The sequence below is a fragment of the Paramormyrops kingsleyae genome, chromosome 18 (genome assembly GCF_048594095.1).
Source record: "Paramormyrops kingsleyae isolate MSU_618 chromosome 18, PKINGS_0.4, whole genome shotgun sequence".
NCBI lineage: Eukaryota > Metazoa > Chordata > Actinopteri > Osteoglossiformes > Mormyridae > Paramormyrops > Paramormyrops kingsleyae.
Genome location: NC_132814.1, coordinates 15,735,966 through 15,753,857, shown reverse-complemented (window position 1 = coordinate 15,753,857; position 17,892 = coordinate 15,735,966). Strand labels below are relative to the sequence as shown.

At 47.8% G+C, this 17,892-nt stretch overlaps 1 protein-coding gene across 5 annotated transcripts in view; it reads left to right on the top strand.

Moving 5' to 3' along the window:
- LOC111846280 (pleckstrin homology-like domain family B member 1) overlaps positions 1-17,892 on the top strand; it is a 77,208-nt gene that overhangs the window by 4,585 nt on the left and 54,731 nt on the right. Inside the window, exons 1-2 of one of the 5 annotated variants that reach the window (XM_072702137.1) lie at positions 2,822-3,074; positions 15,640-15,741. In XM_072702137.1, coding sequence (XP_072558238.1) covers positions 15,682-15,741 — 60 coding nt within the window. In that variant the 5' untranslated portion in view covers positions 2,822-3,074; positions 15,640-15,681. Of the gene's footprint in view, positions 1-2,821; positions 3,075-5,641; positions 5,661-13,362; positions 13,522-14,615; positions 14,893-15,639; positions 15,742-17,892 lie in introns of those variants that run through there. The other 4 variants (XM_072702136.1, XM_023816337.2, XM_072702134.1 and 1 more) reach the window with 4 other exon arrangements.

Sequence of the window (17,892 nt, the reverse complement as noted above, 5' to 3'; positions counted from 1 at the left end):
TGGCGATGTCTCCACATGCTGAGAGACCTGTCATCTGTAAGAGAATATAACATTAAATTAGAAAAAAAAAAGTACATTCAGTAGTAGCAAAACGCAATAAGCAGTGTGTTGAGGTGGGAAAGATTAAAGGCAGGCTTCCTATTACAGCCGAGAGACCAGCAGTAATTTGTAATTCAGAAATGTGCATTTCAGTGCACTCCATTTCAGTAAATCGCATCTCATTTGCTTCCATTTCAGTAAACTGCAATCCGGTAACTTTCATTTCAGGCTCTTTCGTATGAGTCGTTCGTGTGCAGTGAAGGTCTTAGTTTTACTCCTAGCAATCCACAGATAAAGTCAAGCCGGGCTTTAGGGCGAAAAGCGGGCAGAAAGGGCTTATTAAAAAATCTAAACCGTAAGAGTAGAATCCCATCGCATCCATAGCCCCTAACCACATATCTCAGAGCAGAGACACACATGTGCTAGCTCGGCCGTCGAGTTACATGTTATTGTTTTTCATTATGGCTGAACCAGAGCGCAGTAACCAAAGATATGTTTCAAGAGGACGTATCACATCCCACTCATTTCTATCCTGAGACGACCTCAACACGGGAACTTAAAAGCTTCATCAGTCTTGTGTACAGCGTAGGAGCTTTGTGTTTTCTTTTATTACTTTGTTTATTTCTTATAACCTGTCAAGTAATATGCCAAAAGCACAAGTCCTCTTTTACCTCATTATTTTGTGAACTATATGAGACCGTTATGGCGACTTGTCCTGAGCGTACTGCTTCAAGCATACGGCAAGGCATAATTCAGGGTCCAGCCTGAATGCGACGTGAGTCCTTCGCCAGCATTGCAATATGCCCGTCCATCTATCTTCCAGCCGCTTCTCCTGGGAGAGCCTCCAAGTTCCCCGTCAAGGCAATACATGCTGATATTTATTCACTTACAGTGAGTGACGCGTGCCAAAGTGGAGCCAGTCATTTCGTCAGAACTTGGATACACAGAGGAGGTCTCGGCCTCCTGCGGCCCACAATGCACTTGGGCAGGACAAACGACCGGGTTGCTATAATGACATGGAAGCAGATACTTCCTCATTTATTGCTACTCTTCCGCATCTAAGCTTCTACAAATTTCCTTGGCAAGAAGGGGCAATGCAAACACCTTGACACAGGGGGTGTATACCGGGGCGGGGCTTCAGGGGCGCTGTTCCCAGCTGTAAGCTGATTGGCCCTCAGCATGTCACTCACCAATTCAAAACATATCATTGGCTAATGATAAGGTTGGCCCCTCTGTATCAGCTATGACCCCACTTATGTCCCCATAGGCCGGAGTGGTGGCTCTGAAGCTAAGGGGTCTGTCCCAGCAATCGGAAGGTTGCTGGTTTGAATCCCGTGAATGCCTGGAGTGATTCTACTCTGTTGGGCCCTTGAGCAAGGCCCTTAATCTGCAATTGCTTCATCCTGGGTATGACGTTAATCTACATCCAGCCCTATAAGGAGGTTTTCCAACTTACAGGGAAAAACTTGGGGGTTGGTGGTAGGATTGGCACTCCAGCCACTGGAAAAAAACTCACACTGGTCCATTTGACCTACTGTGGTGCTCAGGTATCTCCCACCACATGGCTGCACTCAGGATCTCATGCCTGAGGTGGTTTGTCATGTGGTGGGTGCAGAAACATGCTATAATCATCACATCCTCCTTGCTTCTCTCTTATATCCCCCACCTTAAAAAACCCTAGAATCGTGTCGGCCTTGGGGCGCTTAAGGTCCATTATTCTCAGTGATTGCATTATTCTGACTAACTATGCCTTTTTTTGACTCAGTTCTTCTTGGGTCAGCATGTTCCTCTCTTCTGAAAGCTTTCCCATGGGTTGGATGCTGCTCAGCAACTTTCCACCCATCTTACCAAAAATTCACTTAGCGAGACATATTTACACACACGAGGGTGTTCGCATTGCCTTTATTTACCGCAGAACCGGTGGGACAGACTGTTGGACTGGACCGAACTCACTGCAGCTTGAACTCATTAAGACAGCTGGGGCTGTCTGTCCAACAACAACAGCAGCATGCAATTTCGCCTAGAAAAAAGTTAAAAGAATCTCTTGCGTTGGCCTCCCCCTTTTCTGTTTTTAACTCCTGAATGCTAAATTCACAAATGACGCAGCGGATGGTGTTTTTCAGCTCCGTGCGGTGCCGCTTTTTTGGTCTATTACACGACCTCAGCCTGGCTTTTTCCAGGGTGCTCCGCACGCCAGGTCGTAAAAGTGCGTCCGGGTCTAAGGCACCTTCCTGGGCCCCTGGCTTGACACAGTGGACTGAAGGAGGAGAGAAAGAAAGACAGAGGAAGGAGGCAGAGAGAGAGAGAGAGAGAGAGAGATAGAGACTCCTTGTACTGCCCCCACTCTTTCATCAAAGGCTGGATTTGAGAAACGACTGGAAGGATTTGGTGGGATATCTGCCTGCCCTTTTGCCTGGGGGAGGGGGTGTAGGGTGGGGGCACAAACACCTGTGATTTGCAAGCAGAGAAGACAGAGGGTTAGTGAGACTAAAGCACCTGCAGCCAACACGGCTGCGGAGGGGGTGGGTGGGGGTTTGCTGAGCCAGAGAATTCCCCCCTGAATCACGGCACACGTCTCCATCGGAGAAAAAAAAAGTTGAAAACCCTGCCTATATTTAAGCTTTTTGTTTATTGTTCCACTCCTCCGTCCGAGAGAATAACGTCTTCGTAGGTTCTGGTTGGGAACCTCGTCCAGCTTCTGAGCAAACCGTGGATTTCTTCAGCCCGGGAATAAAGGCCGCCTTGTGCCTGATCCGAACGATGGAGAGGGAGGGAGGGAGGGAAGGAGAGAGAGAGAAAGAGGGGAGGCCGTCCCTACCCCATCTCTATCCGAGGCTCATCCTTTTGTTTGATTTCCCCCTGCCCGAGGACGGACGGGGGAGAGAATCACGGCTGTAGGAAAGGAAGCTGAACGCACAACGCTGTTTTTCCACTGTCTCATGGGTCGCCTGTGATTCGTTACTTTTCTGTATCGGCATAGACTGTGACTGGACTGAACCCTTCATTTCTGCCTGTGATTGGACGGCTGCTTGCAGGTAACGTACTCCGCTATCGCTTGTTCATTTGGGCCAGCGAATTGTACACCATTCAGTCTTAATGGAACTGAGTCTTAATGGATACTAACCCGGATTTAAACTGGTGATAAGTGCAGATCATGGCATTTATCATAACATGCAAGTCTATGCATGGTGGCTTTGTGTATCTATGTGTTTGGGATTTCATTTTAGTTGGAAACCTTGTTTGTTTCTGAGAAGTTGGACCATGAAGTTGTTTCTGTGGTTGCTTTCAAATTATTGCTATGGGCAAAACAACACATAGGGTATAAATCGAGGTGTGATGTATTTTTGATTTCACTCCAATGTTTCTTTTACATTTAAATCTTGTCTTTACTTATGTTCTTGCTGGTCTGTACCAGACAGCCACGGTTTGTCTGAGCTCCACAGACCCCATATCACCAGCTGTGACTGACTGAGCGATTTCTCACAGAATTCTGGGATAGATCTTGACAGATCACATGCTTCCTGGCTATCATCACCTCAAAAAGCCATTGGAGGGCACAGAAATGGTGCCCATGGTCAGATGAACAGCCGAGGACGGGAGACCAAGGCGCTCCTCTGGCCCTAATAAATCGGACATTTGTTTTCTGAGGTCCGCCTCCTTTCCCAGCATGCAATGGGGGCGTGGGTCCATGAGACAGACAGTCACAGTGTTTTTAGACCATCGACTGCCTTGTTCTCATTCCTGAGAAGCATTGAGGTCCTGCAGGTTCATCTGACACTCGTCGTTGTACCTTGACAAGAGCTAAACAGTCAGTTGTGTTTATGCCATTAACATGTCAGGGCTGACATGTATTGCATCGACACGTCACACAGTCAAAGCTGACCACAATTTAAACCGTGTTCAGACAGACAATGGGCTTACAGAGGAAAATATAACAGAGAATGGCATTGAAGACTGAACATTCGCAGCGATGAAGAAATTTGAAAAGTAGGGGAAAAAGTTGCAGGACGTTGCAGGAATGTGAAGCGTGTGTGGGGACAGATTCTGGCCCAATGTCTCCGGCTCGAGCTTTCCCGTCACGAGAGAAGCCAAATATCCGCGAGCATTTCCTGCCGCCATCCAGATCTTCATTTAAATGAATCGGTTCCCAGAACGAGACAGACGAGGCCGTCTGTCGCTGGTATAGACGGGGGCCCCAAGGGGGAGGTTGGCAGGGCTTGTATCAGCTGAGAAACCCAGCGTGTCGGGCTGCCAGCATCTGCATATGCGGGTCAGCAAGGGTCCGGATCAACCTCATTCCCTTCGTTTCCTCTTTCGTTTTCCTCTCTTTATTTTGCCTTTCAGTCTTTTTTCCCCCAAAAAAGAGAGAAAAAAAAAATCATTTTTTTGGTCTCGAACCAACACCGAATGTTTCCTATTTCGAATCTCCGCTGGCAGATGCATTTGTCCTCAGCTCTGTTCTCAGAAATACTTTGGGTGTTTCCAAAACTGCCTCTAAGTTATTTTAAGCATTTGTCAGTGTCGGATCTCCTGGGGGATCCTGGCCGGCGCCCCCCCGTTGGACCGCTCTGCGTTTTTAACTGGTGTTTACAGCCACGCTGCCGTGGTAACGCGCTAGCCGCTGTCATCGCAGGCGAGGCCACAAGTCGGCATCATCGTAAGAAAACCCCCCCCCACTCTCCCCCCCGCCTCCGTTAGTCATTAAGTGGAACCACTGAGCACTATGTCCCATTTGCGTGGCAGAGAGTTGACCAGAGACAGGGAAGGAGGTGCTTGGATGGATTTCCTTAAGGGCTTTCCTTAGCTCTTACTTCCTCCCTCTGTGATTGGAGTATGACACACACACACACACACAGCCAAACGCTGTCTGGGACTCTGCTGGCTGGACAGGGAGGAATCCCCCTCCCCATGCGGCTCTGGTGCTCAGCAGGTCCGGCCGCATAAGTGGGCTGATGGTAAGGCGGCATCCTTCTCTCACGCACTGCCTGAACGCTGCCGTCTAACGCTGAGGAGGGCAGAGAGGCGAGATCGAGGGCAGCCGCCCGCCACGCGGCGCCGCCGGCCCAGGGGAAAGACAGCCGTGTAACACGGCAGGATTCTGTAGAGAAGGGAGAAGCCTGCCGTTGTGCTACAGGAGGCCCTCCGGCCCTGGCTGCTTCTGGGTGGAGAAGAAGAAACCTTTTCACCGCCATCTTCCCTACCTGGGGCTCCGAAATGATCACCTTGGACTGAGAAACCTAAAAACTTTCCTCTGCCATTCTGACGCCAAGGAGCACAGGGTTCGTGGTCACGCTGCATTGTGCAGCATCATCCCTCGACCTTGGGGTCGCCGGAGCAGAATCACTCAGGGTCCAGGCCTCTTATCTGTCTCCTTATTTTTGGTCCTTTTTGGATTCGGGGAAGAAACCCTGCAGCTTTTCTTTGGAGACTTGCGTCGAGGACTGTGGAAAGGCTGGAGAACCGTGACCGAGGAACCCCATCGCCATGACTACCACGATGATGGCGGGAACGGGGTGAACACGGGAACGCGCCACACACCCCCCCCCCCCCCCCGACCCCAGGTGACCCCAGTGTCACTGCTCCCCTCCTCGCTGGAAACCGAAATACACATTGTCCAAGAGGTAAAGATGGAAGGGGGGGGGGGGGGTGACGAATTAGGAAACCTGATGCCACAGAGACAGGCAAGTGAAAGACGAGAAGGGGATGGTGTGGTCTAGCGCTGGTCTCCTTTGTTTAGCTCTTCCTGTTTTCAGACATACGCACCGGGTCCTGCAGATCATGTTGGGCGGCAGCTATTGTGTCACCGCAGGCAGGATTTGTTTTACCTCACAGCTTTTTTTAAATGGCCCCATTTCCAGCAGGAGGGCAACAACAAGTCAAGCTAACTAGCTGCATTTTCACTGGTTCCCGTAGGAAAGAAAAATGTTTGCTGCCAGTTAACGCTTCCTATTCTGATGGGGTTTTTGGCTTTAATAGATGGGGCAATTTTTATCTGATAGGACCTTTGACTTTGGTACCCATGGTTTCTTCTTTCTGATAGGACCTTTGGATTTATAGTATACATGGCTACTTTAACCTGATAGGACCTTTGCTTTCAGTATCCATGACTACTTCCTCCTGATCGGATGTTTGGCTTTGGTAACCATGGATACGTCTCTGATAGAACCTTTGACTTCCGTACTGGTGGCTGCAGTAGTCTGGGTGCTGAATTCAAAACTGTTTTTGTACTCAGCCATTGCATGCAGGTGACTAGAAGAATGCCCCCCCCCCCACCTCATCCCGCCGCGCCCCGCCCTCCTGGCTACCTCTGCTGTTCGCTGAGGTGTACTGGGAGAGAGCCAGACCCACCCCCACTCCCTCTGCTGGGATTACCCACACTGAAAGGAGCTTTTTGTGCTACCCTGGGGCGGCCAGGAATTCCTGTCGAGTTCTGTGTCGCTGGGAGACGCCAAAGTCAACGCGCCACAGCAAATTGTGCACTGGAATATTGTGCTCAGACTGACCACCCCGCCCCCCCCCCTCATTCACACCACCACCAAATCACCTCCCCACTGATACACTGCACCATTCGCTACAATACACCCACCACACCCGCCTAGCGTATGAAGAGAAAGACTGACTCACCGGGGGGGGGGGGCTCTTTCCAGCTGTTAGGCCACGGTGCTGGGAAACGCTAACTGCCTGCTGAACCGGTGTTTTCTGCGGCACAGGGACGTCATGGCAAACCATGCTACTGAGGGGATGGCGGATGGAGACAAAGACAGAGATTCGGGGGGGGGGGGGGCACTGGGCCCTCCTGTGGTGCAGGTGCTGCACATTAAGTGGGTTAACACCATAGCGTGTGAAACAGCTTTACCTGTAACTCTGTCGTGCTAGGAAACTGTGATCTGCACTGCATGTAAAAATACTTTTTATGCCCTCTGAAATGTTACAGCCCGAGTATCTTTTAAAATGAGAACATGTTAGAAAACAAGGTGAATCTATCTATCTATCTATCTATCTATCTATCTATCTATCTATCTATCTATCTATCTATCTATCTATCTATCTATCTATCTATCTATCGGGGCTCTTACTTTTCAGGTGGTTGATATGTGACACATGGAGACGTTAATGGTCACAGTAGCACCTCTTCTCAGCAGCTGTCCAGTGTCCCTATGCTTGCCACCGTTTGGTGGCGTCACTGGCCATATGCTTGTCACATGGGGTAAAACGGTTTAGGCGCCATAAGCTAACCGGAGCGCAGGACTTGCAGGCCTCCAGCCGCTCGTTAAGCCCCGTGAGTCGCTGTCCTCGCCTTGGCTTGCTAATCTGTGGTTAGCCGCTTGGAAGTTTGTCTGTCAGCATCCTTTTGACTCATTTCCTGGGCAGCCGGCACACATCACGAAAGCGCTTCCAGAATGGAGGGGCAGCTGCGATGGGCGTAGCCTCCAGAGGCCTGCCCCGGCCCAGACCTCGGCACAAAGGAAAGGCTGAGGCTTCGCAGGCCGCGGAGGAAGTCCTCCACGTGATCCGGCCCTAAGCGACTGTCCCTTTCTCTTGTAGTCTTTTCTCTTTCCACCCACTCTCCTTCCTGTTTGTCCTCGGTGGAGTTACCATCTGCGTGAGTCCTGGCCCCGTTCTCCAAGGCCATTTACTCTCTCACCCGCGGGCCCAGACAGCTTCTCCTTTGCTTTGTGTGGTAATCAGTACCAGAACGTTCCTTGTGTTTTTGTTCCGCTTGCAGAATATTCTTAGAACAGCTCAGCTTGGCTGCACTGGAGCCGCTTTCCTATTCGTCCAATTTAGCAAAAGTAAAGAAGATATCAGTGAAACGCAAAAACACCTTCAACCTCTGCCAACATCTCAGTGGCTTATTTCTGAATGCAATTCAGATGATGCTAAATAACAGACCATTTAAAAGACGATGCCTCTTATCAGCACATCAGTATTGCAGACCCCCCAAAAATAATAATAATACAGCACAGATATGTAATAGTAGATTTACTTCTCTTAAAATAATCAATAGACGTTTATTTTTTTTTTACATAATTACAGGCATTGAATCCTCTTTCTTGTGTTTACACGTCTAGTTAGGGTGTAATGTGCTGTCATAATGCCTTAAATAGCCTATGTGTTATGAAGCTGCTCTGCTCCTCGCAGGTAAAAATAGCAGCTGGGCGGCTAAAAATACAATATGGGGAAACGGCTTTTGTACGGTCAGGGGAGCTGGGCAGGGGCTGCTGGTTCCCAGGGGCTTTCCAGCTCTCCCCTCAAATAACTCATCAGTGCCCATCAACAGCCTCTGAAATTCCTTTGAAATGACATTTTCCGGGGAGGGTGTTGGCATTTCCCTGCTTGATTATCGGTCTAAGAACCCAGGAATGGCTTAGGTTTGGCGGGGTGGGGGGCACAGAGGGTGAGCTCCATGTAGCTAAACAGGCTGTAGCCATTTCACACATGCCACGGACGCATTGCGAAACCCAGCATTTGGGGCATTTAGCAAGTTCCTGTTGCTTCACGTTAAAATGAATGAAATCCAAAATAATAAGGAGCCAGCTTTGACATTCTAAGGTGGGATTGTCTTCTCGGCCAACAGCGTAGACGGGCACCCTGGAGCCGAGCGCGGTGAGACGGGGCGAAGAACTGCCCAATGTTACGGAAATTCAGCTTTTATCGGTTTCCTGTGTGATGTTTGCTCTGTGGGCAGTAAAAATACGCCCGCTGACGTCCCTCGACTTGCCTGAAATGTCACCGTGCAGATGCCTGATTTGCGTCAGTCAGAGGGCTGGTTTGGATCTCGCTTTCAGTGTCCAATGACTAACCCTCAAACCGCAGGCCTTAATTCTCAAGCCTGTTATTATGAATAATTATTATTGTGTATTATTACCCATAAAACAGAATGTTCTTCTAAAGCTGGGGCAATTAGGGCATTGTAACTGAATAATTTTTATTGCTAAATCTTAAGTATATAAGTCTATTATCAATCCAATTAACATTATGTGTCATAAATAAAAAACATCTGACAATTAGCACTTTTACATGCATTTATTTACTAGGCCCTTAAATGCAAAGTGATGTACATTTATGACATAGCGGGGTCAGACAATCCCTGGAGCAATTAAGATTTAAGGACCTTGATCAGGGTTGCAACAGGAATTCACTCTGCTAACACTGGGATTTAAACTGGTAACCTTCTGATCACCTTCTGATCACAGACACGACCTCATAATCAACTGAGCAACACAATTTGACTTGTGAGTTTTCACAGCAACGTGATGAAACAGTTCCCAAGAGGCCAAACCATAAATATATACAGTCACAAAAACTGCTAATTTGTTACATTTTTTGAAGGGGAACAGCAAACCGCACTGGCAGCTAGGAGCATTAGTGACAGGTAGAAACTCACTGACAAATGACTGGGAAATTAGGAGGATTACAAAAGTACAGCCTCAAAAATGACCACAGTACTGAATCAGTGCCTCAGCGCTCCAGCTGGAATTCATGGCAGGGCTGTCATTCAAAAACCCCGTGTATCCAAGTATAATGCATAGAAGGACATAACCTGACCTCAGCAGGAGGTGTGGCCTGCCGTCAGAGGTGGAGGTTCAGAAAGGACAAATCCAGACCAAGATTTTGTTCCAACCAACCAGTTGAGTATTCTGTGAATGTGACTCAGTGCTCAACTGGTTGGTTGAAACAAAATCATGGTCTGGATGTGTCCTTTCTGAACCTGAACTCTCCACCTTTGCCTGCCAGCCAATGACATAAGAGTCTGAGTCTGTAACCATGCCACCGATAGGTATCTCTTTCTCATGCCAAACCACACCTCCATCTCCAGTAAGGGGCGAAGTCATTTTACATTTTACACTAGTGGTCAAAATTTTTGGCATTATGCTTTAAAAATTACTACACGAATATTGGCAGTAATTTTTATAAACAGTCGAAGAATGCTTCCAAATATTATACATTGGATGATTAAATAAGTAACTGGAGTAACTGGTTCAGCAATCTTCAAAAAGTGGAAGTGTTTCCACAGTTTTGGCCGCTAGTGTAGATGTCGGATCAGGGAAGGAACAAGAACGGCTACTGGAAGTGGACGGTGGAGCTGTGAGCTGACTGGAGTGCATTGCTACGTCTGGCTGATGTCCTGCGCTGGGATCTTGAAGCCTTCTCCCATGAAGGGGTGGGGGAAGGCGTGTGTTTGTGTCATTTAATCCCCAAATGGAAGCTTCTTTGTGGCCGGCCGCATCTATTTGCGCTGCAGCTGGGCTGTTCGCGGCGTGTAATTGCAGCCTTGATAATACGTTGCAGAGGAATGCAGTTTGTACTGCGCCTCCCTAGATGCTGCATCGGTGCCAAGCGCAGAGAAAACTATGGCCCAGGGTGCCTCGGTCTGACAATTACCCAGAATTCCTCGAGATCAGAGGGGAAACAACACAGACAGCCATGCCCCTCTCCACCCCAAACCCCCCTTCACCAAGAGGACCAGCTGTGATTGGACAGATGCGTTACACCTACGGTGCTCATTGTACAACAAAAAAGTGATTTGTTTCCTAGTATAATTTTCATACAGTGATGATAAATATGAATATAAAACATATTATATTTTAGTATTTAAGGTAACTATTGTGATAACAATAATGATGCGAATAATGCATTTCCATTCATTTTAAAACATTATTTACCTGGAATTTTAAGTAATTATTATAATAGTGCATTGATTTATTACTGAGGCCTGGCTGGCAATTCATGTGAGGTTATGGAAAATTCATCAACATCCTTTTGACCAATCAGAAGTCAACAATGCCACAGTAAAATGCAATACTACAACAATAACCACTGTACATTCACTTGTCTTGATGTAAGCTAGTTTCTGCCATAACAAAAGCAGTGACCTTTCTTTGTGCTAAAAATATTCCTATTCTGAGTGCCGTCAAATGAAAGTTAGATATCTTAATGGGCTGGTCTCTGTATGTACTAACGCTTTGTACATTTTCGGGGGTGATGTAATTACTACTGCTACAGCTAATCTTGCAGCTGGAGCAGCAGCTAATATTCTTGATAATAATGATAATGAGATACAGTTACCTCATTTTAAAGAAATCTTACTGGTCCCTCTGCCACTCGTGTCAAGCTTCGTCCAGCCAATGGCCTGTCACAGAGGTGACGTCAGGGGAAAAGCTTTGTCTGAGAGGGGAGGAGGGAGGGAGCTGGAGTGACGGCTGCTTGATTCTGGCTGGGGGATGTGGAGTATGGAGTATTATTATTATAACTTCTGATCCTGTAGTAGAGAGGACACCTCTAGTGCTTAAGGCATGGTGCTTAGGGAGATGGAATAGATTCACAGAGCAGACATCTGGCCCTGGGAGATAACCAATGGGGGGGATGTGGGGGGGGGCATGCTCAGTGCCATTTTTGTCTCCTATTTTTCCAGCTCGTGCCCAGCATGCTCTCCGGTAGTGGGATGTGCCAGTGAGTGGAATGTGGGGGGGGGGCTTGGGGGGTGAATGAAATCACCACCCCTCCTGGTACAAAGGCAGTGTGTAACTGTGTCATTGTCTGTGCTCTTCCTCTTTTTGTCTGTTCCTGCTTCAGCCGCTGCTCACTGGCAGGGAAGCAGGCCCTGTATGACAGCGTGGTTTTGGGGGGAGGGGGTGATGTCGCCCATAAATGCGAGCGAGGGAGAGAGAGAGAGGGGACACACTCTCTGTGCCTTTTGTGAGTTTCCTTCCGTCTTTTTCTGCCTTGTGCCAACATGAACCAGAATTCATGCCAACCACTGTCAAACTTCGTCATCAGTAATTCGAAGGCGCGAGGTGTGTTTTATAAATGATGAACAGGAACTTCAGCCAAATGTCTGAAATGATGTCACTGAACCATGCACCTAACTTGGCTTTTTTGGCACGGCCTTCGAAGGCGGGTGGTGCAAGGTGACACCATTCCGTCCCCTGCTGACTGCCCACTTTTTACTCTCTAATTGGGGGGGCGTGGCTGCGCGGGACTGCAGCTCCCCGATTCGTCATACCGCCATGTCCCCGTCGGCTCCTTTCTTTGGATATGGCATTGTGTCTCGGCACGCGTCTGTCACCGGTCGCTAATCGGACACGGACCTCATTAATGCGATCTTTCAGTTGGGGCCCTTGGATTCGCCTTTCAGCGGCTCTGAAAGCCCTCGATCTGCTGTGCGTCCTCGAAGCATAGCTAAAGCCCCCCCACCCATCCCAGGAGGGGGTGCCACAGTCCCTCCATGCCAAACGGCAGCACAATGCCCCTCTTTATACAGCCGCTCCGCGTAAGCAGCTCTGGTACCCTTGGAATTCGGGTGTTGGACCAGGTCTGTGGCTGGGCCTCGGCTCATTGTCATGGAGACCCAGACTTAGCAAGATCTGCCTCTCTGCTGCTGCTCAGGACGTCCTCAGGAATCGCATTTTATGTTATTATACTTTTTTGGCTTTTCATAGCATCAAAGGCACTTTGAAGGTTTTATCTATTTGTTGTGAGTTTGATATTATACCGACGCAGAATGATGCATTTGGGGACCTGGACTGTAGCCCAGGGGCCCCAATTTTTTAATGCATCATTTTAAGCTGTCGGCAGGGGCCCAACCATGACTTAAATCCACCCCCCTCAAATTTGAGCCTGGATGCAGTCCAGATTAAATGGTGTCCTTGTGGATTATTTACAGTAAGGCCAGGTTGGGAAAAATAAACTGGCGATCCCACCCTAGCCCCAATAGTGTGACCCCCACTCAGGAACTGTACAGTTAGCCAGCAAATATGATTGTACTAATTGACTTCTGGTCCTTGAATAGTCTTATTAGGTTCTTGCATTGCTGGACGTGGCTCCTGCTCCAGTGCTGCTTACACTTGTAGCTGGACATTCACTGGAAGCTCGGCCTAACTGCACTTGCGCCCAGTCAAATCCTTGATAGCACATGTTTGCAGTGTGCTATCTGCCTCACTGTACGCCACTTTGGACAAAAGTGTCTGCTAAAAAAATCAAATGTAATGCAAAGGATTCAAACATGCAGCCTGAATGTGTCAGGAACTTATGTGTCGTTGGCTTAGTCTAAATGTGGCTTGACCTACATACTCATTCCATTTTCTTTACCACCCTAGTCTGAGAGCTTCCCCTGCCTCCATCCTTCTGCCGTTTGATCTCTTCCCAGCTTTCATTCTCCACTCTATCCTCATGTTGCCCTTCTCCTACGATCACCCCTTCGCTGTTTTCAGCGATGTTGCAGGAATGTGCAGCGTGGCTAGCCGCAGCAAGCGGAGACAGGTATGCCCTGCGACGGAGAACAGTTATTATTCTGAGTTGCAGCGCTACACAGAGCAGGGTCTGGTGTGAAGGATGAGGACAGGGCAGGCGGTCTAACTGGCTGTTTTGGAGGGAAAATGAGGGACTAATGGTTTGATGCATTTGCATATAATGTCTATCCTTCAGTCAGTAGAATCCTGTGCAATGGAGTTGGCATCTTTGCTGGACGACTGCGGAAAGGTAATCCTTCAACTCGTAGCTGTCTGTCGGGAAAGTTGCCACAAAGTTGTTCGGTTCCGAGATTACTAGAGATTTGTTTTTTTTAACGGTTGTCTGGGCGACAATGCATGAGTGACCGCTCACGTTAAACTTGCAGGATTGGGTTTAATTAGCGACAGCATGCACGATCGTGTGTGAGATATTAGGCATTTAGTGGTAATGTTTTTGTTTAAAGATATACGCGTGAAAATACATTTATTGCATTCATGCAATGAAATTTAACACAAGGTGTTTGTTCACTCTTGTGCGTGTTAATTACGTTGCAAAATCATTTTCCCCTATTGATATGATTGTGAAGATTGCCTATGCCAATACTACTAAACTTACATTTATTTTTTGCACGAGGGATTTTTACATGAATAGTGATACGTATCATTTGTTAAAGAGCTATGCATATAAGCAAAATATTCGTTTAAATTCCTGAGGGAGGGAGAGGGCGGACCTGCACTCACCCCGCAAAACACTAATATCTAAAATAACAGTTTTCAATGAAAGCACCTACCAAGCAACTGTATTGTAAACAAATAAAATGTTAGATAAAGTTTACCCGGGGAAAAATTATTGCAATGTATTTGCAGAATGTGGGCATCGACCCCACAACTTATCACATGCTAAGCGAACGCTGAGCAACGCCAATACTTAAATTTGCGTGTTTAGTAGATACATTTGTCCAAATTGACGTAAAGTTAAAATATATGATATGTGAATATGTAATCAAATGTTTATAGTACTCGGATATGAAACGCCATCCGCAGTTAACTTTACTTATGCGTTTGGGAATATCCACTGTACCTACATCGTGGAAAAAGTAACAAAAAATAATTTTCTTATCTGCCAGCAAAAGCCAACGAGACAGAACTAAAAAAAAAACTAGGCGATAGAGATGAGCTCTTTTTTGTACCAGGGCTGGCAAGAAAGTGCATGCTGGCTTGGCTTGGACCCAAACACTGTTGTGGCCGCATCTGTTTGCAAATTTAATCTCCACGTGTTAATGGCTCGACCGGAACTGAGCCCCCTTCTTTCCCCCCTTACACCGCAGTCAGAGCTCCGGTTATGCCGAGCGGGGTCTGGCCGCGCAGGGATCAGCGTTTTCCTAGCGCTTCTGGCGCCTCGTGTTTTGTTCGCGTCCCGGGACCCGCGGATCCTTCGCAGCCACGTACGCAGTTACCCGAAAACTGTTTATCGGTCGCTGCGCATCGCGGTTGTTTATCTCTGGTAAACTAAATATTTGAGTGTAAGCCCAGCAGCCTGCTCGGCGTCTACTTCTTCGACACGATCGGTTTAAGTGGACCGATGCCACCTGGAGGCAGACCTTCCCCCAGGAAGGGGCAGGTGGGTTTTCCTTGGGATACACTTATTATTAAATGTAGTGCGGCTGGATATAAGTGGAGCAGGTCGCAGTGCCGGTGTTCTGGATCACAAACGACGAGGAAGTTCACGGAGGTAGAAAAACGAGATATTCATAGAAATATTTTTGGTGAAGTTGCAGCTTGATTTTGTTGCCAGACGGCCTTGCAAAGTGACTCTACCTGAGTAGAGGTGATTCTAGGGACTCTGGGGGCCCGAGGCAAAAAACAACCCCCCCCCCCCCCCCCACGCGATATGGTAAAATTTATTACCTTTATTTTACTGTGAAGTGTAAATTAATTATACCAGCAAATAAAGTTTAATAAACATAAGACTTTTGTTTTTACTTTTGTGAAAAACAGAATACACAAATAAAGCAGATTTGTCGTTGCAATGTACTACGTAATAGGCCGCCCTCGGGGGCCCCTCTCCCAGCTCGGGGCCCCTGGCTATTGCCTGCCCTGCATGTCCTGTCGCTGCATCTCTGCACCTGAGTGTTTGACGACGTAGGGCTAACCAGAGGAAGATAAAAATCCCACGGGTTAGATAGTCAGATAATTGCAAATAATTCTGCCTGTGGGCTGAATACATACTTGCCAACTTTAGGCTGAGAAAAATAAGGAAATTTTGCCAACGGGGGGTTTATCTGGAGAAATGGTAAATGGTGAGTGCTGACTGGCACGCCGGTCCAGTCTGCGTGACGTTTCACCGGCGTCTCTGTATCTCCATCAGGACCTACATGCATCGGACGGGTCGATCGATGACGGAGCGGACATGGACGGCCTGAACAGAAACATGCCTGAGAATGGGCGTCAGACCCACCAGGTGCTGCAGGTGAGCTCCACTCCCTCCCCCCCACTCCCCCTGCCCCCCAGGGTCACATTCAGGATCAAGAGCTGGGTCTGCTGGGGAGAAATTAAGATAAAGATTAACTTAATGATCCCAGGGGGGAAATTCTTGTGTGCATCCAGCGGCCTGCAAGCAGGACACAGACACATAGAATATACGAGTAGTGCAGAACAGGCGAAATGCCAACAAGGAAATGTGCTGTTAACAAAACATATACAGTGTCCGAATAGAATGTCCTGAAGAATAAAATATTAATGCCCCAAAAATATGCAAAAGAAAACAGGGAAGTGGCAAATAGCGCTGAAGGTCAAAGGGGCTTCAAACAAAAGAGCCATTCATGCAAAATGTTACATGATGTCGGTGAAAATCACCAATTGTGTTCTTATGCTTTTTTCTACTCCGTCCCAATCGGGCCATTCGGACGTGACGTTTAGGTTTCGATTGTCGTCTGAAGCGGGGGCCGTTTGGCTGAATGCGGCGTCTGTGAGTTTGGGGGTTGCAGCCCACATCGTCCTGTAGACACATATTTGGCAGACGCTTTTATCCAAATGGACGTGAAGTTGAGGAACGTGAGTCAGATAGGTCATGGAGCAGTTGGGGGTTAAAGACCTTGCTGAGGGGACCAGTGGTGATTAGCCTGTAACCTTGGGATGCGAAACAGTGACCTTCTGATCACTGGTGCAGCAAACTAACCCACTGAGCCACATACATAATGGTATTCGATGCCATTTTTTCCCTCGCCCCAGAGTTTTTGGTGGTTCTTAGACTTCTGCCCCCAGTGGCGTTATGGTGACATCGATACATCATAGCCGAACCTCGAACTCGCGTTACATGCGGCTGCCGCAGAGTTTCACGGGAGAAAGGCGAGGAGCTGGGAGCCTGGAAAGGTCAGGGTATAAAAACAAGAAACAGTTTGGCAAACAGGAACAGAGGCAACTGAGGCAGGCAATGAGCAACGGCCGGCTAAATGTCAGGGAGGAAGAACGTCACAAATGCCACGAGGCCCAAGGATGTTCCTCAGCTAGGAAAAGGATAATGGGTGTGTGGAAAAAAGGCAGAGTCTGGCTGGCCGTAAGCTAAAGGCTGCTTTAGCAGTTAAGTACGATGCTCTGTGGATGAAGAGCTGATTGCTACTTTGGTTTTCTGATAGATCTGTATTAGGCCACTTACAGGGGTCACATTATTAAAAATAAATACCCATCTGTAGAGCCAGAGTTTTCATGGTGCAATTTGGTGTTAGCAATTCCTCCAAGATGGATGGTCCTCCCCACAAGGAAATAAACCAAAATGGTTTGATTCTTGCAGTGAAGGACGTAACTATGTTTTTAATATTGGTGGGGCGGGGGGGGGGGGGGGGGGGTTAGAGACAAATTCATTAAGTGGCTGAGTCAAATTCATCCTCTTACATTACCCTGTATGATCTCGTATGTATATCTATGTATAGGCGACCTGTCTGTTTCAATATTGACTGTATACATTCGTGTATGTGCATGCAACTGGTTGGATGAGAACTGTAATCTCCCAACAAATTTATTGATATTTTTATAAGCAAAATCTTGGGAAATACCGGGTTGGACAAACACCACTGTATTGAATACTGGGTGGCATGTGTCCCTCTCACAACCCCCCCCCCCCAGGAGTAACACCCATGCTTGTAGTAATTATTCAATCCTGAATGTCTAAGTTTAGTATGGAGAGTGTCAGCCAAGATGATGAGTAAGGAGATCATCCCATCCGGCAGCTGGTAGCACCTGGCTTTGGGCAGAGCGTTACAGGAAAATGGCGGGGGGTGGGGGGTCTGATGTAATGAAGCATAGCCTGGGGGCATGAGGTTGGACAGCTTCATTGCAATCGATGCTGGCACGGCTGTGAATGAACGCCGCAGGACAGGCATGTTTTTCAGAGCTTTTCGGAGACTTACCCCTTCCGTCTTTTGCCGGAATCTGGAACAGTACGACTTTAAAACTGCTTTGATTGCTTTGACAGAATTGCCCCCTCAATTTCATTGGAGTTAATTAAATTCCTTAAAATAACCACCAACTGGAGAGGCTGTTGCCCTTTTCGGGGGCTCCCTGGAATTTCTGGGACTAATCAGGAAGAGTTTCCTTTCCCTCGGGAGATATTTCTGAGCAGCCG